This window comes from Bos indicus x Bos taurus, chromosome 4 (assembly GCF_003369695.1).
Source record: "Bos indicus x Bos taurus breed Angus x Brahman F1 hybrid chromosome 4, Bos_hybrid_MaternalHap_v2.0, whole genome shotgun sequence".
NCBI classification, from domain to species: domain Eukaryota; kingdom Metazoa; phylum Chordata; class Mammalia; order Artiodactyla; family Bovidae; genus Bos; species Bos indicus x Bos taurus.
Genome location: NC_040079.1, coordinates 58,456,130 through 58,482,145, shown reverse-complemented (window position 1 = coordinate 58,482,145; position 26,016 = coordinate 58,456,130). Strand labels below are relative to the sequence as shown.

The 26,016-nt window shown below is 35.9% G+C and overlaps 1 protein-coding gene across 5 annotated transcripts in view; it reads right to left on the bottom strand.

Moving 5' to 3' along the window:
- SEPT7 (septin 7) overlaps nt 1–26,016 on the bottom strand; it is a 98,463-nt gene that overhangs the window by 11,913 nt on the left and 60,534 nt on the right. For all 5 annotated transcript variants that reach the window (XM_027539518.1, XM_027539520.1, XM_027539522.1 and 2 more), the window contains exons 5-11: nt 18,543–18,643; nt 17,588–17,722; nt 10,951–11,068; nt 7,826–7,918; nt 6,424–6,520; nt 5,130–5,181; nt 408–533 (exon numbers count right to left, since the gene is read on the bottom strand). In XM_027539518.1, coding sequence (XP_027395319.1) covers nt 408–533; nt 5,130–5,181; nt 6,424–6,520; nt 7,826–7,918; nt 10,951–11,068; nt 17,588–17,722; nt 18,543–18,643 — 722 coding nt within the window. The remainder of the gene's footprint in view (nt 1–407; nt 534–5,129; nt 5,182–6,423; nt 6,521–7,825; nt 7,919–10,950; nt 11,069–17,587; nt 17,723–18,542; nt 18,644–26,016) is intronic.

Genomic DNA, 26,016 nt, shown 5'->3' with positions numbered 1-26,016 from the left:
AGGGCATGTAAGTTATGTTTATACTATACTTTATTAGATGTGCAATAGCATTATGTCTAAAAAAAAATAATGTATGAAAAAGTAAAAGTGTTAGTCACTCGGTTATATCCGACTCCTTGTGACCCATGGACTGTAGCTCACCAGGCTCCTCTGTGGAATTCTCCAGACAAGAATACTGGAGTGGGTAGCCATTCCCTTCTCCAGGGGACCTTCCCAACACAGGGATCAAACCTGGGACTCCTGCATTGCAGGCAGATTCTTTATCATCTGAGCCACTAGGGAAGCCCATAAAGAACACTATTCCAATTTTCTATTGAGTAGCCAAGAGGAATTTGATGGCAACGAAATAATATGATTTTTTACTAAATAAATAATGCCATTCACGGCAGGAATTGATATATACTTACTTAGTAAGTTGCCCTTTATTCTTGTTATTATCAACTCCATTATAAGTCACAGCTGCCAGTTTTCTGCTCCGGTAGTTCTCATAGTGTACATTATTAGTGACATCTTTCAAGTCCTGCATATGTGTTCTGTCATAAATAAAAGACACATAAATAATTTGCTTCTATTAAAAAAGCTTTGGTGTAAATTCAAAATTTTAGCAAACAGAAAATTCAGATGAAACTTTTCAAGGAAGACAGCATTTATCTGTCTTCACTTACATGTAAGGGGAAGCAAGATACAATGAGCTAACTTGACATTAATGGACATTTAAGTTCCAAATTAAAGTTTAGAAGCCATAAATTCTCTCAAAACATTTACTAAACAATGACAATGCTAGAGAAGAGTATTTACCTTTACAGTATATATTTTATTTTACTAGAGAAGGAAAGGTAGATTAGTTCCTACTGAAGTTCAGAAACCTAAAAGAAATTGCTTTCCTTAATATTTCCTTAATATTACTAATATTTGAGTTTTTATTCAGGTTAATATATAGGAACACATAGATTACATACCAAGTTGGATTCAAACTGGGAAATTTTAATTTTGAATAAATTTCTGTTTATTCCAATTGTCTGGTAAATGTGGTATTTTGGTTAATGAATGTCTGCTCATAGCAGACATTATCTATGATACATAAAATCAATATATAGGAGATACCTATACATGAGACAATTTTACCATTCCCTAGTGTTTCAAGATGCTAAAAGACTCCTGTGAGCTGCTCTATTGTATCCTTTACCAATGCAATATTCTTGGATATACACGGTGTGGCAGTACTCTGTATCATTCTATCTTCCTTTTTGTCATCATCCATTCCTGCATTTCTAATCCCCTATCTTTCATCTCTACCACTTTACCAAAACTCCCTTATGAGAGACAAACATAAAGGTGTTATTCTGTTTTTATTCTGCCTGACAGCCAAGAAACATTTACTATTACTTTTCCCTTTTGTGATGGCCAATTACTATAATTCATCCTCTACTGAACATTTTTGTGCAGTTCTCTGATAGTTTACTCCTATTTCTAAGACTGGGTTTTCCACAAGTCTCATTGTCCTTTATACTCTGCCCCTTAATGAATATACACTTTCTATGGCCACTGGAATTATCTAAAGCTCTATCCTTCTCTACTTCTGTCAAGTCAGACAGTTTCTTACTCCGAGCATATCCAATGATTGGGACTGAATTTGTCACTGACTCTCAAACTTACTTCAGAGTTCTTCCATTCTGCTTTGGGAGCTCTCCTGGCAGTCGAAGTCAAGCCACTCTAACCCAAGACAACCTTCTCCTTGGCTGCCAGTCTTTTCTATGGTACCAGTATATGTGACAGGTGACAGCATATAACCTCGTCAACTATAAACATCCCCTTTTACAAAACACGTGCCAACACCTTTTGCACTCTTGCCATACAGCATATAATGGGCCCTGCAAAAAACTTATTTGGAGCTGAGATGTGATAAACTTGTTGATTTTCTAGGACACATAACTGTTTTCAATTTCTCTAAGTAGAGAATAATAAAAACAAATAACCATGCCAGAATAAAACAATCTTTTTGTAATTTTAAATATCATATATTACCTCATCAATGCATCATTAAAAAAATCATTAAAGGACCTGATATAAAGTACTTAGTAGCTGAAATACAACATATATAAAATAAGGTGGACTTATTAACTAGCTATTAAACTATTTTTGTTAATGTCATTGAACACTTTAGATAATGAAAGATTTTTCCCTTTCACTAAAATAACCTTTTTTTATGATGACTTGGTTCTGGTATTTTTCAGGTTATAAAAGTATCTATTTCCACTTAATTAAACACATTTTATTTTACTCTTAAAAATCAACTCATTCTTCCACACTTAAAATAATCAGTATTCTCCCCACAGTTTCTTGAATGTATTTATCTTTTCCATTTCCTGATTGCTGATACTATACCATTCTCTTCTCTCCTTTTGTTTTCCTTCTCTATTTGATTTTGGCACTATCTACTGCCACATCCTGAAATTATGTTTATCAAGTTTTCCTCTTTTCCATTGTCTTCCTTGCTTTGTCTGCAACAGTCAGTTCTCTAAATTAGCAAAATGACATAGCTTTGAACTTGGGTCTTTCTTAGAAGCAATCACTACTCCTGACTTTAACCTATAGGATTTCACTTAATTGGAACTCATAGACATATGGAATATTGGTATTGATATTTCCCTCAAGTATTTATTAAATATCTACTAGGTACCTTTATCATAAAGACATGAGCTACATACCATATACCTTACCTCTCCTCTGAACTTAGAAGGAAAAGCAATATAGTAAAATATTCCTAAACTTATTTTCGAAGTATATTTATCAAGGATGTTTTACACGTTTCAAAGACTATAAATGAAAAATTATGTTAAGAGGCAAAGTAAACATCTAGCAGAAGTTTAAGTGAACACTTATGCCTTAGGAAAGAAAAAACAAGTGTGCTAAAACAAATTTAACAAATAAATGAAATTTTTATTAAGCAAAATTGCATAACCATCTACCTCAAGAAGTTGAAGACAATATCTTCATTCTACTTGATAAAAATGTTAAGTAGGATAACTCCCAATCCCACAGTTAAACATCTGATGACTCTATTTATCTTAATCCATCTTAAGGTAACTATTTTCATAAATCCTTCTCTATCTGGTTCCGCTCCATGAAAATATACTACTTAATACTTACTCTGAATTTCTTTAATAAATGTAAATGTTATCATCATAGCATATATCTATTTATATATATCATATATAAAAATTATGTAATATTACATAATTTTAGAATTTTTAATATTTCCACACATGTATGATGTCTTGTTGCTTTCCTGTAGGAATGGTCCATTTGCTTGTAATGCTTGTATACTACTGAGTCCCACTCATCAGAGAGGAGGCTGCATACCTTCAAATGTTCAAAGTCTGGCTAGTAACTAGCCTTCCTTTCTACAGTATTTTAGGTACATAGGGAATTACTGACTGCATATATAAAAAACACGTAAGACAAAGTTAAAGATTATCATTGCTTCAAGCACTAGGAAAGTAGCATAGATTTAAAATTGAGGAAAATAATAAAATCAAAGGGAATGCACTGGCAATTAATATTTATGAAACATTTTTTACATATATAAAATCATCAGAGATTATTAGTTCTTCTGAAGTCACATTTTCAAAATGGAAGAGAAAGCAAAGAGATCGTAGTAGAACCTGAAGCACTGTTTTCTCAAAACCAAGGAAGATGAAGATCCTTTCATGTGCATTTGCTCTTCTCCCACGGTGAGGCCTGGCAACCGCTGCGGCTGAATTAACACCATCATCTACTTTCTATCAGAGCATCTAGTCATGAGTTCTTTTGAGAAAAATCAATTACATGGCAATCTCAATTTCAAAATTCACTCCCATCTCTTTTATATTTCTTGAGGTAGCTGCTGCTGCTAAGTCGGTTCAGTTGTGTCCGACTCTGTGCAACCCCAGAGACGGCAGCCCACCAGGCTCACACGTCCCTGGGATTCTCAAGGCAAGAACACTGAAGTGGGTTGCCATTTCCTTCTCCAACGCATGAAAAGTGAAAAGTAAAAGGGAAGTCGCTCAGTCGTGTCCGACTCTTCGCGACCCCATGGACTGCAGCCTACCAGGCTCCTCCGTCCATAGGATTTTCCAGGCAAGAGTACTAGAGTGGGGTACCATCGCCTTTTCCTCTTGAGGTAGCAGTTGGACTCAAACTGTCCCCCTCACTTTTAAGAATGATCTTGTTGCTGTTCCATGATTTCCAATTATCATCAATATTCCTGTTACTTCTACATAGCTAAAGAAATTCTTGTACACTGGGAAAGTGGAGAGTAGTATGAAAATGAAGAGACATCAACTTAAGATGGACATCTAAAACTGGAGGCTGAAAAGAATAGTATGTATTGAGGGTCTGGAGAAGCAAGCATGATGAGAGAGGGAAAAAAGAGCAAAAGGGTATGAAATAGCATAAAGAAGGAATTTATCTCTCCATGAAAACAATGAGGTTCATTTTGATCCTCTTTTTGTTCCGTCTCTGGGTCTTTTCAACTTTTTCTTCAGAATTTCCTCTCTGCTGTTAATTTTCTAATTCAGGTCCGGTTCCTCTAACCAGAATTAACTCAATGTCCTGTTTTCACATGATTTCCTTCTCTTTCATCAGACGTACAAGGTACAATTTAGGACTAATGTTTTTCCCTCCTGGGAGGAAGATCAGTTTTTCACAGTGTTTCAGTAACAAAAATGCTCCACTCACCAGCTACTAAGCTGTGTATCTTTTAAATATTTGAAGTCCAGCTTCTGACCTAAAACTTAAGCCTTCTCTTCCAGTTTCCACAAGCTTTTCACATTAAAGAGGAGCAAAAGCCTGTTCCTTTCTACTTTCATATTTCTTTCAGTATTAAACCGCAACACAAACTACAATGATTGAAAGACCCACTTTCCTATATATCCCTAGCCACACAGCCTATTTTGTATTTTTCCTCTAGAGTTTAAAACCTGGGCAAAATAATCCAAATTTGTCTCTAGGCAGTGCTTGCTTCAGTGCTAGAATGAAGATACCAATTTAAATTAGCTAAATTTATAGAAGACAAAAAACTAAATCTGAGACTAATTTTATTTAGGGAAAGTAAAATCTGTGTTATTTTCATCACTGTTTACACTTACCTTATCAACATATTTCTTAGAATTGTAAAATCACAATGTTCACCATTTTCAACTACAAAAAAAAAAAAAATCAGACCATATGTATTACTTTCACTAAACCCATTCTTTTCAAAGGAAACTGGGTGTTAACAATGAGAGAATATACAAAATATTAAATACCTTAGGTCAATGTTTCATTAAGACTTTAACACTATAAAATAGTACTTAATGTTGGGGGTCAAGGGTGGGTGAGGAATCACTTTAGAAAAACCACAAGTTAACCAAAATGAAAACCTAAGCCAAGAAACTTTAATGTTCCTTTTTTTTTTTAATGTATCACTAAAAGGGGGATAACCTAAAACTAAAGATACAAAGCAATTTCCTCTGTGCAGTTTTCTAAGGTCTATACTAGTTTTAAAGTCTCAGCTCAGAAACTGAAGGTTACATGGTGATGAAAAAAGCTGAGAGTGAGCACAGTATCTCTAGTTGGGAAAGTCACTCGTAAGAACATTAACTTGGAAAATATCCTAAAAATTATGTATGTTTTTAAAGTAATATCAACAAATTATAATCATGACTCAAACTTCATTCCAAGTTACTATAACACTGAAGATTAATTATTAGTATAAACCAGTATAATGAACACAAAGTTTGCGAAACATGTCTAATGCCAAGAAGGCTTCCAAGAATTGACTCTATAACTAAGATTATATTGCTATTTAAAACTCCTTTAAAAAATTAGTATAGAGGATCTCTTAATAACAAACTTTCTTGCTCTAAAAATGTGATGCCAAGAAGTTGACTTCTGCCCTGAAGAAAGCAAAACGCAAACGTTTTAATTGGGCTTCTGACAGTTGTTCTCATTCTTTAAGGTTCTAGACCCAACTGAGACTCAAATAAAAATGACAGGCCTTTTCTCCAAAACTGTTTTCAATTTCAGAAGGTTTATTAGATCCCTTGGAGCAATTTTTGGGCCCCAGGTAAAGAACCCCTGCATTGTAAGTGTGTTTTCAAACAAGAAAACAGGAATAGGCTTAATGGTGAGGCAGAGGTGGGAGGATGAATACTGACAAGTGGCTTCTAAAGTACTACAATGTTAAGATTTAACACATTCTTGCCTGACACAACAGGACATAAGGTCTGAGAAATGAAAGAATGTATTTAATAAGGAGATGAGACTCAACGAAACTGAATTCAGATCTTTGAAAATCTAGACTATATCAATGCAGTATGCATATTATACTACTTACAAAATACAAATTTTTATAACATTTGTGAGATCTTATAGAAAGCCATTCACTGAAGAAAACCTTACCTTCTGCAACACCCCAAGGATACTGCCTTCCTCTGACCCTTTTTCCATTAACTTCAATGATAGTATTACTACCTACCACAGCAAGAGGTAAACGGTCCTATAAAACAAAGTATTCTTATTCAAATACATCTCTGTAGTCCTCACAAATTCAAGAATAAAGAAGTTACATTACTCAACAGGTAAGCAAAAAACATTATTACCCCAACAGTTTTTGCATTCACTTTCATCGGTCATTCAATTACTATTAGTAAATTGCCATTGTATGGCATTGTTACCAATGTAAACAATAAACAAAATTATACTTTCACTAAAATTTAAGAATACTAAGGCATATACTGATCAGATTATTTGTTAAAGCATCATTCCAAAAAGAAGTGTTCCATAATGGAAAATTTTAAAAGGGTAAAAAATACATTGGCAGCTAGAAGGAAAATAATGAGACTTGTGGCTAGTTTGCCTACTTGATCATAAATCAACCTTAATAGCTCTAGAAGCAGACAATGTTATTAATCAATATATCATTTTTAGATCCAGGGTACTTAGGAAACCACTATAAGTTAAAAATACAGAAAATTATGTCAGAATAGATTTTTGATTGATTTTTATAAAAGAAAAAAATAAAACATATGTTTGGCTCTTAAAGAATAAGCATAATAGTGCTTAAGAGCAAATCCTTTGTCTTCTCATTATGCTTCCCCTTTCATTCCCATTACCTGTTTGTTTCTAAGGGGAAAATTATAAAATACGAAATCAGTTAATTGAAAACCATCTGAAAATAAGAACTGTTACTTATCTCTCTATTCCATATAATACTTTATTATACATAACAGTCAAACAACAAAGTTAATCATAAAGGTGAACTAAACAGTCAATAATCTCATTTATTTTGTTAAATCAATTGTTTAAAAACATTTATATATGTATATGCCACATGGCATGTGGGATTCTTAGTTCCCTGACCAAGGATTGAAGTTGGGGCCCCTGAAGTGGAAGTACAGTCTTAACCGCTGGACCATCAGGAAGTCGCTATAAACACTGCTATTTCTAGTCTTTACAGCAGCTATTATAGATAGTATTGCTGCTGCTGCTGCTGCTAAGTCGCTTCAGTCGTATCTGACTCTTTGTGACCCCATAGACGGCAGCCCACCAGGTTGCTCTGTCCCTGGGATTCTCAAGGCAAGAACCCTGGAGTGGGTTGCCATTTCCTTCTCCAATGCATGAAAGTGAAAAGTGAAAGTGAAGTCGCTCAGCCGTGTCCGACCCCACAGACTGCAGCCCACCAGGGTCCTCTGTCCACGGGATTTTCTAGGCAAGAGTACTGGAGTGGGGTGCCATCGCCTTCTCCGAGATAGTATTGCTAAGGCCCTAAAATATGTTAGTATATGTATGGGAATGAACCTACCTTTATCTTTTTAACAAGCTTATTTTCTTCTTCATCATCTGTCTCTGGGAATTCATATATTTTAATTTTATGTTCTTGGATTTCTTTCATTATCTAAGATGAAAGAGGAAGTCAATAAAAGAGCACCACATATAATTTTAGACATTAGCTTTATTTTTATTATACTCTTCTTAAATTTCTGAGTCTTTAGCTCCAGTTCCTTTACTGTTTTTCAACAATGCAAAATGTAATTTAAAACCAAAATAGTATGCTGGTGTTTTTTTTCTATAAAGTTTATATATAAGTACCATTCTCTAAATCCAATTGCTTCAGAAATGTTAAACTTATAAGGTTACAATACCCAAAGAGTTCTAAAAATGAAGTAGGAGTCCAGAAACAGCTTCACTAGTTGATTTCTACTCTAGTGGTTTTGGGTCATTTATTTATAATGCCTGAGATACCTTTAGACAAATTCTTACCAACTATTTTATTCAGCTGAATCAACAGAGCTTAAACTCACCTAAAGTTTTTAGCAGAATTGAGCAAAGGTAAATAAAATTAAGTATAACACTGGCTCTAGGGGAAAAAATATGTACTTATCAGAAAATATCCTTGCATGTACGTGTGGATACACACACATCAAGGAGCAACAGATAAAAGATCAGGCAAGCACACAGGGAGAAAACACGCCCTGGAAATTAAGAAGCTAATGAATTTATAATAATAATCAATGAGAATACAGAAAAAAAGAAAGACAACTTACTAGTAACATCAGAAGTGACCTCAAATTAATTTATTTTGTCCAAAGTCACTCTAAATTCAAATAAGAATACAGACATCCAAATAGTGTTGAATTACCTACCCTATTCAAACTTATAACAAACAAACTGATGGCTAATAAACCTAAAACTAGCTCCCTGCCTGTACTGGTGGTTTAATGTTACACTCACTACCAGGGTCCCCAGCAGCAGTAAAGGGACCTGAAACAAAATGTGCTACACGGCTACCAAAGCAGACAGAATTGCCGTGGAAATAAACAAGACCACGTATCTTTTATAACTGGGTTATGTATCTAGTTAGAAAAAAAAACCTAAGAATAAATGATGAGGTGTCAGATTATGTGCCAACCTAATGTTGGCCAAAAAGTTCATTTAGGTTTTTTGGTAAGCTTTCTGAACACACTTTTTGGCCAACCTGATACATGCCTAGAAGAAAAAACAAAGACTAGTAGCTAGCTCTAAGAGCAATGGCTTTTAGTCAGAGGTTGTATATTAAAATAGCCCAAGTGAGCTTCTTCACGATAACAAATACAAAGCTGTATCTTAACCTACAAAACCAACTAGTAGAGCTGTGGTCCAATAACTCATTTTGAAAAAGTTCTCTACATGAGTCGGATAAACACCTCTGGTTAAACACTACCTGTCCCTGCCCCCCTGCTTTTTTTTAAAGAATAAATAAAGAAAAAGTAAATTGACAACCATTGCAAGTGACCAATTTGGAAGTAGAGATCACTGCTTATTCACCTTTTTTATTTCTTCATTTTTAGTACAATTCCAAATTAAGATAAAAGAGAAATATTACTAATACTATATGATTAGTATCTGAACTTAGAAACAGCAAATTACAAAATAAAAATGGAGCTAATAAATGTAAAATAAAAAATTTCCTGGTAGAAATATCAGATACAGTAAAAATGATGTAGTAAAACATTCTAAAAATTTATACAGATTTAACACAATTTCAAAGCAAATTTCCACAGGTTTTTGTTTTTCCAATAGTTTTCAAGTTATTCTAAAATTCATACTGAAAAAGATGAAGAACCAAAGTACTTTGTTACAAAAAACTAGAAGGACAGTAAGAGATAATAAACTCTAAAATCTATTTTAAAATATTATACAACTTAGCTTCAATTTAAAAGACATATAGTGCTAGATGCTCAGTTGTGTCCAAGTCTTTGCAACCCCATGGACTGTAGCCTGCAGGCTCCTCTGTCCATGGAATTCTCAAGAATACTGGAGTGGATAGTCATTCCCTTGTCAAGGAGATCTTCGTGACCCAGGGATCAAACCCAGGTTTCCTGCACTGCAGGCAGATTCTTTACTGTCTGAGCCACCAGGGAAGCTCTTAAAAGACATAACACTGGCCTAAAATTTAAAAATAGGCTACTAGAATAGGAAAGTAGTTCTAGAAACTGATCCTACCATTTCATAAGATACAATATATAATAAACCAAAAACATAACACTGAGGGAAAACTAAACCCCTGCTTTAAAATGTTCAGCTTTTCTGGAAAACTGAAAGTTAAAGACATTATTAGGCATCACCTTAATCCAAAAAAGTTTAAAAAAAAATAATGACAATGCTAGCAAGGCACTGCAACAAACATACCTGTCATAAAAGGAATTTTGACTGTTTTATTGAGAAAGCACCAAGACAAAATGGGGGGGGGGAGGGTAATAAAATAATTATACCCTTTAAAAAGTAATCCTCTCCCCAGAAACTCAGTCTAGGAAAGTAATACTTCTATAAAGGGTGTGGGGAGAGGCAGTGGCACAAGCTATACAGAAAATCTAAAATGGAGCTTCCCTTGTGGCTCAGCTAGTAAAGAATCCGCCTGCAATGTGGGAGACTGCCTGTGGGGATGGGTGGTGGTGGAAGCTATACAGAAACATCTAAAATAGCCTTATTTAAATTGACAAAGGATAAGGGCATTATGGTTTCCCAGGTGGCTCAGTGGCAGAGAATCCACCTGCCAAAAGAGGAGGCACAAGAGACAGAGATTCGATCCCTGGGTCAGAAGATCCCCTGAAGCAGGAAATGGCAACCCACTCCAGTATTCTTGCCTGGAAAATTCCATGGACCGAGGAGCCTGGTGGGCTACAGTCCATGGGATCACAAAGAGTTGGATACAACTAAACAACTGAGCACACACACTGAAGGGCATGATAATACTTATGGGCTCCTAGGAGAAAACTAAAGCAGGAGACTATTTTCAACAGTTATTTTTAATATAGTGTAAACAACCACACACACACAGTAAAGTAGCAGGAGGAACACACTGTAACACATTATAATGAAAATATGCAAAACTGCAAATTACATGAACAGTATTAGAATCCTAAGAATTTCCAAACTCATTTTACTTACCTGTTTCTTAAACTGTTGGCATTCCTCTGGTGTGAGTGTGTCTGCTTTGGCAATAAGTGGAATGATATTCACTTTTTCATGCAAACGCTTCATAAACTCAATATCCAATGGTTTAAGTCTGAAATATACAATATTTAATATGACTGGATTGACCAATTTGGGAGAACAGATTTTTCACATTCCAATGCTAAAATTACATACACTGGAACTACTTAATTTCCTCATCAGAAACACTCTCTAAAGATGTATATTGGGCCAGTAACAGTTAGGAAGAACAGGATTTCAAGAAGCACTGGAATGCCTAAGAAAGATTTGACTCCTGTGTTTTAATACCCTGGTCACAGTATGTGGGCCCAAAAGTAGAATCAGAAAATCCAGAAAGGCTCCTAATAAGCTTTCCTACAAGAGACTCTACTTACCACTCAAATTTGGGAAATCTGTCTTGTTTTTAAATGAAAAATTATAATCCTCTTTTACTTCTTGTTACCCAGTACATTTCTCAGTGAAGGGGCTCAAAAGAACATCTTCTTCATCATCCCTTTTATTCATTACACTCTAACTATTGCCTCCACTTGGCCATACTTTTAAGGTCACCAAATACTTTCAGGCTGCTAATATAATTAGTCAGCAGCAGCCAACTCAGAAACACTGTGGTGTTTAATGGTATTTTTAATTTGCCCATTATGCAGCACGGACATTACTCTCTCACAAGCTGTTTACTTAAAGTAAGTTCCAGGATCCTCTTTGTAAGTTAGTCCCTTAAAAGGTACATGCCTCAGAATTCTCTATTAGGTCTTTTCTTCTCTACATTCTATAAGCTTATCATTAACTACAACAACTTCAATATCCTTTATGGCTTAATAACTCCCAAGTCTTTATACCTAGCCCAGACCTCATTCTTATGTTCCAGGCTTGTGTTCACCTGATGGAAATACTACTCGGACATTCCATTTTGGCACCTCAAAATCATAAGTTCATCTGAACCCCCAAATACCCCCTCCCCTTCTATACTTTCTATCTCAGCAAGTAACACTTCAATCCACCCAGTTACTCAAAGCTGAAATCCAGGACTCAGACTGGATAAACTTCCTCTATTTATCCATTCCAAAGATTCACCAGAACCTGCTGAACAAATAAAAATATTTATATATTTATCTCCTTTCCATTACTTTGGTTCAGGCCACCAAACTTTGATAATGACAACAATCTGTCTGGTTTCCCTCAAAACCATGCACACTGCAGTCAATATGATGTTTCTAAAATCCAATTCTGATCAAGTCATTCCCAGACTGAAAACCTTATTAAAGCCAGATTCCTTAAGTGAGTGTGGCCTACGAAGCCTGTGAAAACATAACCTCTTTAGCTGACCTCATCTCTCAGCATCCCTTAGCATTTTTACTACTTTTGACTTCCAATATGCCAGCCTTTTTGAACTTCTCACAATATCGTGAAATCACCATACTTTCCCATCCCCGTTCTAGCTGGCTTGCCTAATTCCTATTTGTCCTTTAGGACCTAGCTTACTATGCTCCTCTGAGAATTCTTCTCCAACCTAAAACTAGAAGCCTCAAGGATCACAACACTTAATCTGTCATATAGTAACCACCTACTTGTGTATTTGTTCTTCCCATCTTCTCACTAGAAGATCCCTAAGAGCAAAAGCCTTTGTCTCATTCATCTCTTCTGTAATATCTAGTACAGTGCCAACACTTGAGAAGGTGTTCAAATATGTGCTGACTAAAAAACTAAGCTGCTGTAATTTTCCTTACATCTTTGAATAACTGTAAATGAAAATCACCTATTCCTCACATGCAGAATACACTAGACTAAAAATTAGTATTTAACAAAATAAATGAAGATAACAGCAGTATTTTGCATAGAAATACAGTATTCCTTAGCTTTGATAAAACATGAGGAAAATGGAATAAAGGTCTAATTTCATTATAAATTTTATGGACTAATATTTTAAAATAAACAGAAAGCCCTTGTTTGAGTTCTCTTAGCATACTATAATTTAATATATATATTGGTGGGTGTATTGGCGGTGTGTCCAGAGACTAATGGGAGAAGGCAATGGCAACCCACTCCAGTGTTCTTGCCTGGAGAATCCCAGGGACGGGGGAGCCTGGTGGGCTGCCATCTATGGGGCTGAGCAGAGTCGGACATGAGTGAAGTGACTTAGCAGCAGCAGCAGCAGAGACTAATGAGATACTCCTTTTTTACTGATGAATAATACTATACTTCTTTGTGGTAGTGACCCACTGACTTGCAGAAAGACAGGGTAAGAAGGCAGGAAGGCAGATATGGAGAAATGAGACAGCTTCAATTCTAATTCTCATCTTAAATCCTTTAAATTTTGATATTAGCATTCAGAGAACACTACAGAAAGAGTGTGTGGCTGGAATAAGACCGTATTTATCTATAAACAGCACCCTTATCTCACTAGTGGTAACTGAAAAACCTTTTGATTTTGGGAAAATATTTAAGTTTTTGCCTGTTTTTCATCAATCATTACATAACAACACTAAATATAAAAGCCATGGCTCAGTCAATTGATCTCGGATTTGGGACTGCCCTGGTGTTTCAGTGGTTAAGAATCTGCCTGCCAATGCAGGGGACACGGGTTTGATCCTTGGTTTGGGAAGACTCCACATGCTGTACAGCAACTAAGCCCCTGTGCCACAACTACTTAGCCCATGTGCAGCAACTACCGAAGCCTGCACACCCTAGAGCCCATGCTCTGCAAGAGAAGGCACTGCAATAAGAAGGCCAAGCACCTCAACTAGAGTAGCCCCTGCTTACCACAACTAGAGAAAGCCCACACACAGCACTGAAGACCCAGCAGAGCCAAAAAATAAATAAATTTAAAGAGAGAAATATGGAGCACATAAAATAAACTTAATTCTTTCCACTATATATATATTTTTTAAATCTCACCTTTGTAAATTTTTAGAGTTTACCTTCCAGATTATATGCAGGACAAAGTTAAATTACTACCACTACCACCTCATTAAACTGGTAACAGAAAAGAATTCAGTTAATCTATAATTTTAATGAATCTTGCAAGGAGATCCAACCAGTCCATTCTAAAGGAGATCAGTCCCGGGTGTTCATTGGAAGGACTGATGCTAAAGCTGAAACTCCAATACTTTGGCCACCTCATGTGAAGAGTTGACTCATTGGAAAAGACTCTGATGCTGGGAGGGATTGGGGACAGGAGGAGAAGGGGCCGACAGAGGATGAGATGGCTGGATGGCATTACCGACTCGATGGACATGAGTTTGAGTAAACTTCAGGAGTTGGTAATGGACAGGGAGGCCTGGTGTGCTGCAATTCATGGGATCACAAAGAGTCGGACACGACTGAGCAACTGAACTGAACTGAATATAAAATATTAAATTGTAATCTAAGTTAACAAGATTTTACACTTAAAGTAAAACAACATTTATAGAACATTTATTATTTCAACTTTCCAAGAGGAAGATACTTGAAAATAGCCATGACAAGGAAATCAGGGAAGTCAACTTCTCAAACATAAAATGACAGGGCTGAAGAATATTAAAACAGTTTTTACAAAATTAAACTTTAGATATAACCTTTATAAAAGCCCTGATAAAACCCTCTGCCCTTTTAAACTAGAAAACAAAATTTAAAACCTTACAAAATGCCCACAGAAAACACTTATTTCACAAGAGATTACATACTGGTTGAAATTTTTCCTCTATCCATTTAATTTTATTTCAGATCATATTTTCCAAGAAATCTAATTTTTAAGTTTTTTTTTTTTTTTTAACACAAAGGAAACTCCTTTATAGAATTTCTAATAGATAAACCCTTCTCTGGTGACTCAGACACTGAACAATCCACTTGCAATGCAGAGACCCAGGTTCGATCCCTGGGTCGGGAAGATACCTTACAGAAGGAAATGGAAACCCACTTCATATTCTTGCCTGGGAAATCCCAGAGACAAAGGAGCTACAGTCCATGGGGTCGCAGAGTCGGACACGACTGAGCGATGAAACACAAAGAGAAAAAACTATTTAACACCTCAAAGCCTACAACAAAATAAGTAAAATGAATAGAGGGCAAATGACAAATATTTATTAAACATACATAGGTATACACATTTCTAAGGGAAAAAAAATCTATATAAAACTAACACTTTTTTCAAAATGGCAATAAAAATTCCAAAGGTTTGTAAAAACACCATTTAAAAATTCAAGTTCCAAGTCAGTTACCAACCACTGAACAAAGGAAATGAAGCAACAACAGCTGAAATCACAAAGTAACCCTTTGTTCAGTGATGACACCTGGTGGGGTAAGGGACACAGAAAATACACTGCTGGACCAATATATAATTACTCCAAAAACAGAACCTCTAAAAAGGGAATCCAGGGACTACCCAGGTAGAACGGTCGTAATTCCTCTACTATGCTGCCTGGAATTTCACTCTTTAGTGAGCATGGAATTTGGAACTCTCTACAGAAAACTCAATGTCATATTATGTCACTTAATCCGCAGCAGCATATATCAGTGGGCAAAACTTTGTTCCATTTCTAAAAATAGTTAAGCTGACAAACTACTCAAAAGCACATTGTTATACTAAGAAATTAAAATCTGGAACTCTCATCCCTTGTGACAAACAAGAAATGGTCCCAAGCCACTACACATAATATCAAAATTTTTTCTTTAAAAAAAATTTTATTTCCCACGCAATTTTAAGGACTATATTTTCCCTCAGGGGATAAGAGAAATGTGATTTCATGAGAATTACTAAATGTTGGAGACAGTCCAAAAGATCTAAAATAATAAAAAGTGGATATAAACTGACAAATTTCTATTGACTTAACTATAGGTTAAGATTTTACTTTGCTGGCTTTCAGGAAAAAGCCCTAAGAGGTTATATTACCATGATATATATATATATATACATACACACACACATGAAAATTCAAGAAGAAACTAACAAGTTCTCAGAAAAAAACGATACAGTATGGTATTTTGAGGTGTTTTTTTTTTAGCCTTTTAAGTAGATAAGTCAATTTTGGGCTTTGAATATATAATTTTCTGAGAATACTATAGAAGAATATTAGAAATGAAAAAGAAACAGTTGCACCACTACAATCAGATAGTACAAAAATGGTAAACTTTAAAATTAAGGCTTTCTGCTCAACCAAGATGGTGATAATGGGCACTAGCCTATCTAGGCAAAAGGTAAAGAAAAAAGCAGAAAACAAAAGAGAAAGGCACACTTTTGAAAGTGGACTTCCCTGATAGCTCAGTTGGTAAAGAATCTGCCTGCAATGCAAGAGAATCTGGTTCAATTCCTGGGTCAGGACGATCTGCTAGAGAAGGGATAACCTATCCTCTTCAGTATTCCTGGGCTCCCGTTGTGGCTCAGCTGGTAAAGAATCTGCCCGCAATGCAGGAGACCTGGGTTTGATTCCTGGGTTGGGAAGATCCCCTGGAGAAGGGAAAAGGTACCCACTCCAGTACTGTGGCCTGGAAAATTCCATGGACTCGATAGTCCATGGGGTCAGAAAGAGTTGGACACGACTGAGCGACTTTCACTTGAAGGAACTGGTTTATACCACTGTAATTTTGGTGTTAGATGACAACACTGTTTAGTCTAATGCTATGAAACAGTCCAGTCCCTTTTGGTGGAGAGATGGTGGAGTTACAATCATCAGGGGGCGGAGTTATCCTGAGTCATTTAACCAAAGACTAAAGGAGAGGGCTTCCCAGGTGGCTTGGATGGTAAAGCGTCTGCCTGAAATGTGGGAGACTCAGGTTCGATCCCTGGGTCAGGAAGATCCCCTGGAGAAGGCAATGGCAGCCCATTCCAGTACTCTTGCCTGGAAAATCCCTGGACGGAGGAGCCTGGTAAGCTACAGTTCATGGGGTCGCAAAGAGTCAGTCACAACTGAGCGACTTCACTTTCACTTTAAAGAAGAGTAAGTATAAACATCTGCAGTTGACGATGACACGCTCATCTCCTCAAAATGACAAAGAAACACAAACGACCAAAACAGGAGTACAGGCTGGCCATACAAACAAACAATCCAATCAGATACAAGTCTAAATACTCAGATCTTAATTTTAACTGCTAATAAGTAGAAGGTTAGTACTGATGATAGGATACTTAAATAATTTGACTGTGACAGCTAAGGTGAAATAGATTAGTAAAACAGATTTAGTGAAGAAAGAAACAGCACATTAAAAAGTTGGTATTTAAGTTTTTTGCAATGTTCTCTACCAGATGTATAATAAATAATATCTTTGGAGTTTCTTAGAATATGTCTAAGCTAATCGTTATGGTTGTTTCTCCTTATTTGATTGTTCAATCTGTGGCAGACTGGTCAACAGGAAAGCTAAATTAGCCACACTGAGACACCAAACCATGATGAAAACAATATTCCTCTCCATGAAGCACAGTCTTACACATGAGAAACTAAGAAGTAAAATCATTTTTAGCGTGGCTAGGACTTAATTTTTTATAAATCATTTTTATATGGAATTTGGAACTTCACAAGTTGTATAAACATACTCCACAGAGATGAGGATTACTAACACATGCACCCAAAGATGAGTAATAATGAAACAACAAAAAGGTTATCAGAAGTATTCAGGCACTTACCCATGTCCTGAAGGAGCAATGAAGTATAAACAACATTGCACTCTGTTATCAGGCATCTGACGTCTGTTCACTCTAGATTCTGCATTTAGGTAGTCCTCGAACTTACTATCAATGTAGTCGATAACAGGCTGCCAGCTGTAGAATGCAAATAAATAAAATAATTAAGTTGAGATTCCACTTATGCACGGTGCTTCCCAGATGGCTCAGTGGTTAAGAATCCACCAAGATCCCTGGGTCAGGGAGACCTTCTGGAGAAGAAAATGGCAACCCTTTCCAGTATTCTTGCCTGGGAAATTCTATGGACAGAGCAGCCTGGCAGACTGTCCATAGGGTCACTAAAGAGTCAGACATAACTAAGTGATTAAATAACGAAAAACACACTTTACAACATGAAAAATTACATCCAAAGAGTTTTAGATTTCAAATGAAAAGATTAAACAACACAGAAGCCTCATGATGAATTTATTTAGGTATTTCAAAAGTTGAAGAAATTTACTTCAAAAATAATGCAGAACTCAAGGAAAAATTAAAATATTTTTGTAAGCTCCTAATATCTTATTTCCAAATAGAAAGTCATGGATATTTTCTTCACTTACAACTTACGGAAAAACTGAAGGTCTAAAATCATATTTAAATTAGGGTGTGACAGAAAACAGATAAAATTAATAGCAGAGAATGAAAAGTTTCTTATAATAATGAGAATTCTTTTATCTATGTTTTAGAGTCTATCTTCAAAATAATTCTATGAAAAGTGTTATCATCATTTTATAGAAAAGGAAATCAGTTCAAAGAAGTTAAGCAATAATGACAAGTAAGTGGCAAAGTTGATATATGAACCCAAACCATATTACTTAAATTTCAGTAACCACAGGTGAGAAGATTTAAAATGTTAAAAAAATCTAACCAACCCTACTCCCAAATGCAATGGAAAGCAGCAGGGACAAACCCTTCTTACCAATTACTATTATCCACTGCATCTCCGAATCCTGGGGTATCGACTATTGTGAGCAGCAACTGAACACCACCTTCTTTGATTAAAACTTTGGATTGTTCCACCTGTAAGAGTCATTGTGTACAGATATTAATAACATACATTATATCTGTGGTTTCCTACAAGGTAAGATGTAGGGAGACGAGTGTTAATCAAAACTAAATAGGAAGCTTTTTATAAAGTAAATCTACCCACCCAGCCACTTTCTTTAGAATCAATTACTATAGATGTTGAGAGTCCAGGTTACTTAAAAGAAAAGTATATATATAAATAATGGGTTTACGGCTCACAGTTGGTATAGAGAAGGAAAATAGGAACTGATAAAATATTATTAATTACTAAAGCCATATAAAACTTAAACAACATAAATGCACATCTAATAATACAAATAAACAATGTGCTTCAATGATCAAGTAATTCACAGAGATCAAATATGATTGATCAGAAAGTACATTTAATCTACCATTTGCAGTAAATGTTTTCTGGATTATCTCCATCTACTTTGGTCCCAACCAATTACTCAAGTGAACTTATTACCATTCCCAAATCTTTCTCAGCATGGCTATAATTATTTACACTTGTGCTTACATCATGACTAAGAGCCAACTTTCTTCTCAAATGTGTCATTGTCCATTCAGGTCAAAGCAATCAGCAAAACCCAGGCATTGGGAAAAAATGCATTCTGGTAGGGTAAAACCCTACTAACTCTGATTAAAATCTTCAGTTCTCTTTAGAGTTTGTAAAAATGTTCTATTTAAGAAAGGGAATTGGACTTAAACAGTAACAGCAGTTCTTCCTACAATCTAAGATATTCTGTAACCCCAAATTCCATTTTAGAATGTAAAAATCATTCATATTGGACATATGCTGCTTAAAGCAAACATTCATTCGAACAGAAAAGGAGAATCATTCTCCCAGAAAAAGATAGGCTTTCATTTAATTTATATATAGTGTTTAGTAAGACTAAGAGGTTCCAAGTATGCTGACAGGCTAACTTAAGAGGCACGAATTAATCTTTGAATGTTACATGCCATAGGATGGTACCAATTAAGTACTACTAGACTTTAAGAGGGAAATGTAATCACATGAAAAACAATTTCAACTATCCATGTTGATTAACAGAATTGGGAAAGGAAAAGCGACTAATTTCTGGGTAAGAAAAGTTCGGTTTACCTTTACAGGTTAAAAAATTGATGATGTCTTTCCATTACCCTCTGACATTTTCTTACAGATGCTAGCTGATGGATGCAGAGACTGAAGAGCTGAAACTAAGACTGCTGAGCAAAAAGTGTATAGCAGCATTGCTCAATAGAACTTTCTGAGATGATGGAAATGGTTCTATATCTACACTATCCAATACATACTAGCTGCTTGCCCATGCAAGCAACAAGTTCTTGAAATCTGACTAGAGCAACTGAGGAACTGAATGTTCAATTTTATTTAACTTAAACTGAAACAGCTACACATGGCTTTGTTGTTGTTGTTGTTGTTTAGTCACTAAGTCATGTCTGACTCTTTGGTGACCCCATGGACTGTAGCCTGCCAGGCCCCTCTGTCCATGGGTTTTTCCAAGCAAGAATACTGGAGTGGATTGCCATTTCCTTCTCCAGGGGATCCTCCCAATCCACATGTGGCTTAGTGACTACTGAATTCGATAGTGAAGATTGATAGCAACCAGAAATTATTTTGTTAAAAGAGCATTATCAAAAAAGAAACTTGCTGAAACTGAAATTTGGACATGCATATTCACAGAAAGGCTTCCAATCTTTTAGACAAATAAGAGACAAAGTTCTTATCTTTTAGACCAATGGTTTTTGAACTGCTTTGACCCTAATGTAAACTGTCAGTGAAAATTTTAGATATCCCAAATGTAAGTACATTTATTTATCTACCGAACATATAAAATTGGTTATCTGAACATTAAACAGCAGGAAGTGTCAATTTCTCTGTAAATTAAAAAAGTTAAACATCAATAGATACAGGTTCTAATATTTTCTGGTCACCTTCAATATCAACGATGGTTGCACACTCCTTGGGAGAATACTGTTTCATACCACACGGCTAAGGTAATACAGTCTGTCTGATATTGAGTTACTCTAATAATATGAGGGAGGCAAAATAACTGTGGAAATAATCAGATTCATCAGTGTAAATTATCAAAACTAAAAAAAATTGAGTGATATTACTTCCTGTGGCTTAGAAATTCACATTCTATATATCTAGTAGTTGTCTATAGTTAAAAAGGACAATCTGGTTATATGTCAATTAAGAATATGTCAAATGTCATATGTCAAAAAAGAACAATCTATTCAAATCTAACAGATCTCAATATATATCTCATTTGCCTCCATCTCCTTCATAAAAATAAGTTATCCATTTATGGTAACTGTCACTGAAGCAGAAATATCCAAAGTAACCATCCCTTCACCTAAAAATTCTCAAAAATTATTTTAAATGACACAGTATCATGTATTAGAACTGATGTAAAAATCTAACTGTTCTACATGAATCATCTCCTGATTTTACTCCAAACCATTTCTGGTTCTCTCATTACCAAACAAAGAACATTTCTACCTCTAGTACTAGGCTGTATACTAATCACACACCACAACAGCTTAAATTTTAAGATTTTTGCTTCTTTGTTTAAAAAAAAATTAGTTCAACAACTTAATTGTTTATTGGAGTGATAATACAAATGAAGATCTGCTTTTCATACGGAAGCTTCTTTTCTTCTTTGGCCTATGAAATTCTGTGTATCCATACATGGTCAAATACATAGAAGACAGCAACATATGGAAGAAATCCAGAAAACAACTGTAAACTAGTGCCATTCACAGGATTCAACTGTATCCTATCATCTGGTTTTGCAAGTATCCTCATGGGATCCATGGTAAACAAATTAGTCCAAGTCCAGGAATTTCAAACTTTTCTTAAGAAATCTATTCCAAATGGCCACTTTCCCATGCACTTTACTTAAGCAGGTCACATCAGCGTATTTTATGGCATCACTCAAGAGTTCTCAAAGATTAAACACATAATTCAATACCAAAGGAATGAATGAATCAAGGGCACTTTGAAATGAGCTTTTCTCTGAAAAATAAAATTAAAGCCTATTATATTGTTTATGTATAATAATTAAGGGCTATTTTGGATTCCTGGATTCCAGAAACTCACACTTTTTCTAATATTTACAGTTTTTCAATCTGAGAAAAAGTCAAACTTTCACTGTTCATACAGCTTCACTTCTTCCATTTCTGAAAGACTATTAAACACACTACACTATTCTAACAATGTTTGAGTCATTTTTTAAGATAAAGTATTATAACTATATTAACATTTGAGGAGAGGGCTAAAATTTTCTGTCAAGAGCTTACCTCCACCTATACTTGCTCAGGAGATAACATTACAGCCAAAGCTCTGCAGACTTGACTAGTAGAAACTTGAACAGTCTGCGATATTCCACTTGGCTCAAACACAAAATCTATTCTAGATTATTTAATAACTCAAAAGATAAGCATCATCATACATACTTCATTATGTTCAATAAGATACTTAGAGAGGCAATGACCAACAGAATAGTTATGCTTAAAGACTACTTCCTTCTCACCAAGACTGAAAACGAACTAAGAAGAAACTTGATCCAAACACTAATTCTGCCTTCTACTCTCTGAACCACTATATACCTCATTCCCCTCTCTCCTTACACTGAAATCTTAATTCCCATGTCCCTTTCATTTTCTATTAGCAAACCCCTCCCAAATCCTTTCTTTTCCTTTCCAGCTAAGATACTTTTCCATAAATTTCATAAACTTCAACTTTGACAGGAATTTCCAGGTCATCTGATAATCTTTTTATTTGCTCCTTCACCTCATGTCTCTTCTAGTATGACTCTTCCCAAGTTCTATCTTGGGGCTTCCCAGGTGGCTCAGCAGATAAAGAACCTGCCTGCAATGCAGGAGACTATTGTGGGTTCAGTCCCTGGGTCAGGAAGATCCCCTGGAGGAAGGGATTGGCAACCCACTCCAGTCTTCTTGCCTGGAGAATCCCATGAACAGAGAAGCCTGGTGGGCTATAGTCCACAGGGTCACAAAGAGCTGGACATGACTGAAGTGTCTGAGCACGCACACATGCACACAACCTCTACCTTACAATCTCTGCCACCATGCTCAGCAAAGTCCTTGATCTTCACTGCAAAACAAGAACATCCCCAATTTGTTGTTGCTATTTATTTTTAAAATTTTTTAAACTCAAGTACAGGTGACTTACAATGTTTCAGTTGCATGGCAAAGTATGTAAATATACAATCCTTTTTATTTACATTCAAATGGATATATACATTCTTTTTCAGTTCTTTTTCCATTTTAAGTTATTACAATGATATTGAATATAGCTCCCTGTGCTATACAGTAGGTCCTTGTTGCTTATCTATTTTATATAATGTGGTTCAGTTCAGTTCAGTCGCTCAGTCGTGTCCAACTCTTTGTGACCCCATGATCGCAGCACGCCAGGCCTCTCTGTCCATCACCAACTCCCGGAGTTCACTCAAATTCGTGTCCATCAAGTCGGTGATGCCATCCAGCCATCTCATCCTCTGTTGTCCCCTTCTCCTCCTGCCCCCAATCCCTCCCAGCATCAGGGTCAACTCTTCGCATGAGGAGGCCAAAGTATTGGAGTTTCAGCTTCAGCATCAGTCCTTCCAATGAACACCCAGGACTGATCTCCTTTAGGATGGACTGGTTGGATCTCCTTGCAGTCCAAGGGACTCTCAAGAGTCTTCTCCCAACACCACAGTTCAAAAGCATCAATTCTTTGGCGCTCAGCTTTCTTCACAGTCCAAGTCTCACATCCATACATATAATGTGGTATGTATCTGTTAATCCCAAATTCCTAATTAATCCCCCCTCCTTTCCCCTTTGGTAACCATAAGTTTGTTTTCTATGAGTCTGCTTCTGTTTTATAAATAAAATTCATTTGTATCATGTTTTTAGATTTCACATATTAAGTGATATCATATGGTATTTGTCATTCTCCTGACTTACTTCACTTAGTGTAATATCTGCTGCTGAAAAGTAATATTCTATTACGAGCAGGCGCACACACACAAACACACAATCTTCTTTATCCATCTGTCAGTGGAATTTAAGTTACTTCCACGTCTTGATAATTGTACACAGTACTGCCATGAACACTGGGGTGCATCTGTCCTGTTGAATTTGAGTTTTCTCCAGATATATGCTAAGGAATGGGACTGCTGGATGATATGGTACCTGTTTTAAAGGAAGCTCCATAGTGTTCTCCATAGTAGCTGCACCAATTCACATCCCCACCAACAGTGTAGGAGGGTTCTCAAGAGCATCCCCAATTTTTCTGAAGCTTTTTTGAATGTTCTCTCCTGTTTAGTGGAATAGATTTCTTTTTTCCCTGAGACTAATTTCTCAATCTATGGTGGGGATTTGACCAATTTCCATTTCAAAGTCATCTTGACAACTATTTAGACTAGTTCCCCTGTTATCTTCAATCTCTCATCTCTTAGGAACTGATTCTCCAAAGGATACAAACATTTTCAGGTCTTTTTTAGAAATAAAAACCAAACCATTGTCTCTGTCCCCTACACTGGACCTCTAGGTATTCCCTCTCATCCCTTCCTTCATAGCTATTTCCATCTTCACTGACTCACAAAGTCACTTCCCAACTCACTATCATCCTGCCCTCTATTCCTATGATTTCACTAAAATATACCTTGCCAAAGTCACCTCTATACCACCCTAGAGCAACATCTTTCTCACTATATCATGACTGTTTGCTATATCCTTCACATGACTGTGACAATCTTGAGAACTCATATGTCCATCATCCTTGTAGCCCCCAAACCTGGTAAAAGACAAGTATTCAAATACCTGCTCTGTGTATGACTACTTCAAAAAAATTATCAAAACCTGACCAACATTAACAGCAGAGTTTCCTAACTGGACTCTATAAAGATGTTTCAAGGAGTCATAAGAAGTTATCTTAGGGATAGGATTCATTGCTTTCACTTCTTCTCACCTCCAAAACTTTTGTACCCATATAATCTAAAATAGTGATTTACTGAACTTCATAAACCAAGAAAAGTTTTAAAATGACCAACATAAGGCTGCCAACTAAAAATCTGGGGGAAAAAAAAAATAAAAAGGACTTCCCTGGAGGTCCAGTGGCTAAGACTCCACACTCCTAATGTAAAAGGCCTGGGTTCAATCCCTGGCTGGGGAAATAGATCCCACATGCTCCAACTAAGAACTGGCAAAGCCAAATAAAAAAAATAAAATTTTTCAAAAAAAAAAAATCTGAAAGAAAAAACAAATCTAGCACTGTCATTTCACAAAAGAAACAGGAAGGTTACCAACTATCTCCTTTCCCTAGGAGATAGCTGGCAAACTTTTGCTGAAATGAAAAATGATATAAAAATTTTCAAATATAAGATCATAAAACTTGCTACCATGTATATAACATTGTATTAATATTTTTCTTGAAAATTGTTAATCTAAGCATCTATGTTTGAGATTAGAATATGAAGTAGAGCTTAAGTGTTCAAATTTTTTCTATAACTTTAATCAGTCTATTGGGAAAATACATATATGAATGAAAGTGGAAGTAACATGGTGCCATTTCATTCAATTAGAAACATTCTGGAAGAACTCAGGAAAAACAGTTCACCCTCTTACTTTCTTTGACAAAGACAGGATGAAATCAGTCCACAGCAGGCCAGAAACACAAGGAGTGGTCCACAAAGTATAGTACCCAGACTGGCAGTTGAATAGCTTGGAAACTTAAAAGAAATGCCAAATTCTTTGGGCTCTGCCTCAAATATGGGGAGGGGGACTTGACAGACTGAGCAAGGCTTCCAAGTGATTGTGAAGCACAGTATACTTTGAGAAGACTAGTATAAAGAACTACAGGACCAGAATGTCAGCTTACATTCGGAAGTACACAGCTTAGGTTTCTAAGGCCAAAGACAGGATGTTGAGAATTAATCTCAGATGCCTTCTAACTATTACTGAAAAGTTCACTCAGATCAGAACCACTGGAAACTCAGAATCATTTGCCTGCTCAGAGTAGATAGTTTCTCCTTTCTCCCAAGACTGTGAATGTGAAGGAATTTCTTCTTTAAGATACAAGCCTCTTGTAAACAAATAATGCTCGGAGAGATTATAAGATTGTGGTCTTTATAGAAGTTTCACTCCCTATTTGACCACATCACAGGATGTTACTTCTCTTCTTCTTTTTGACAGTTGGAAGTGTTCCAGAAAGCCTTCAGGTCAGGGAAATTGCAGACATTTGTTTTTTGAAACTCAGGATTGTATGTTTTTCCTGGATTACTCTTCACTGAGAGAATTTAAGAGCTCCCAAGGGCAGATCATCTGCTAGATTACTGAACTGGTGAAAAACCACTCAACTGTAA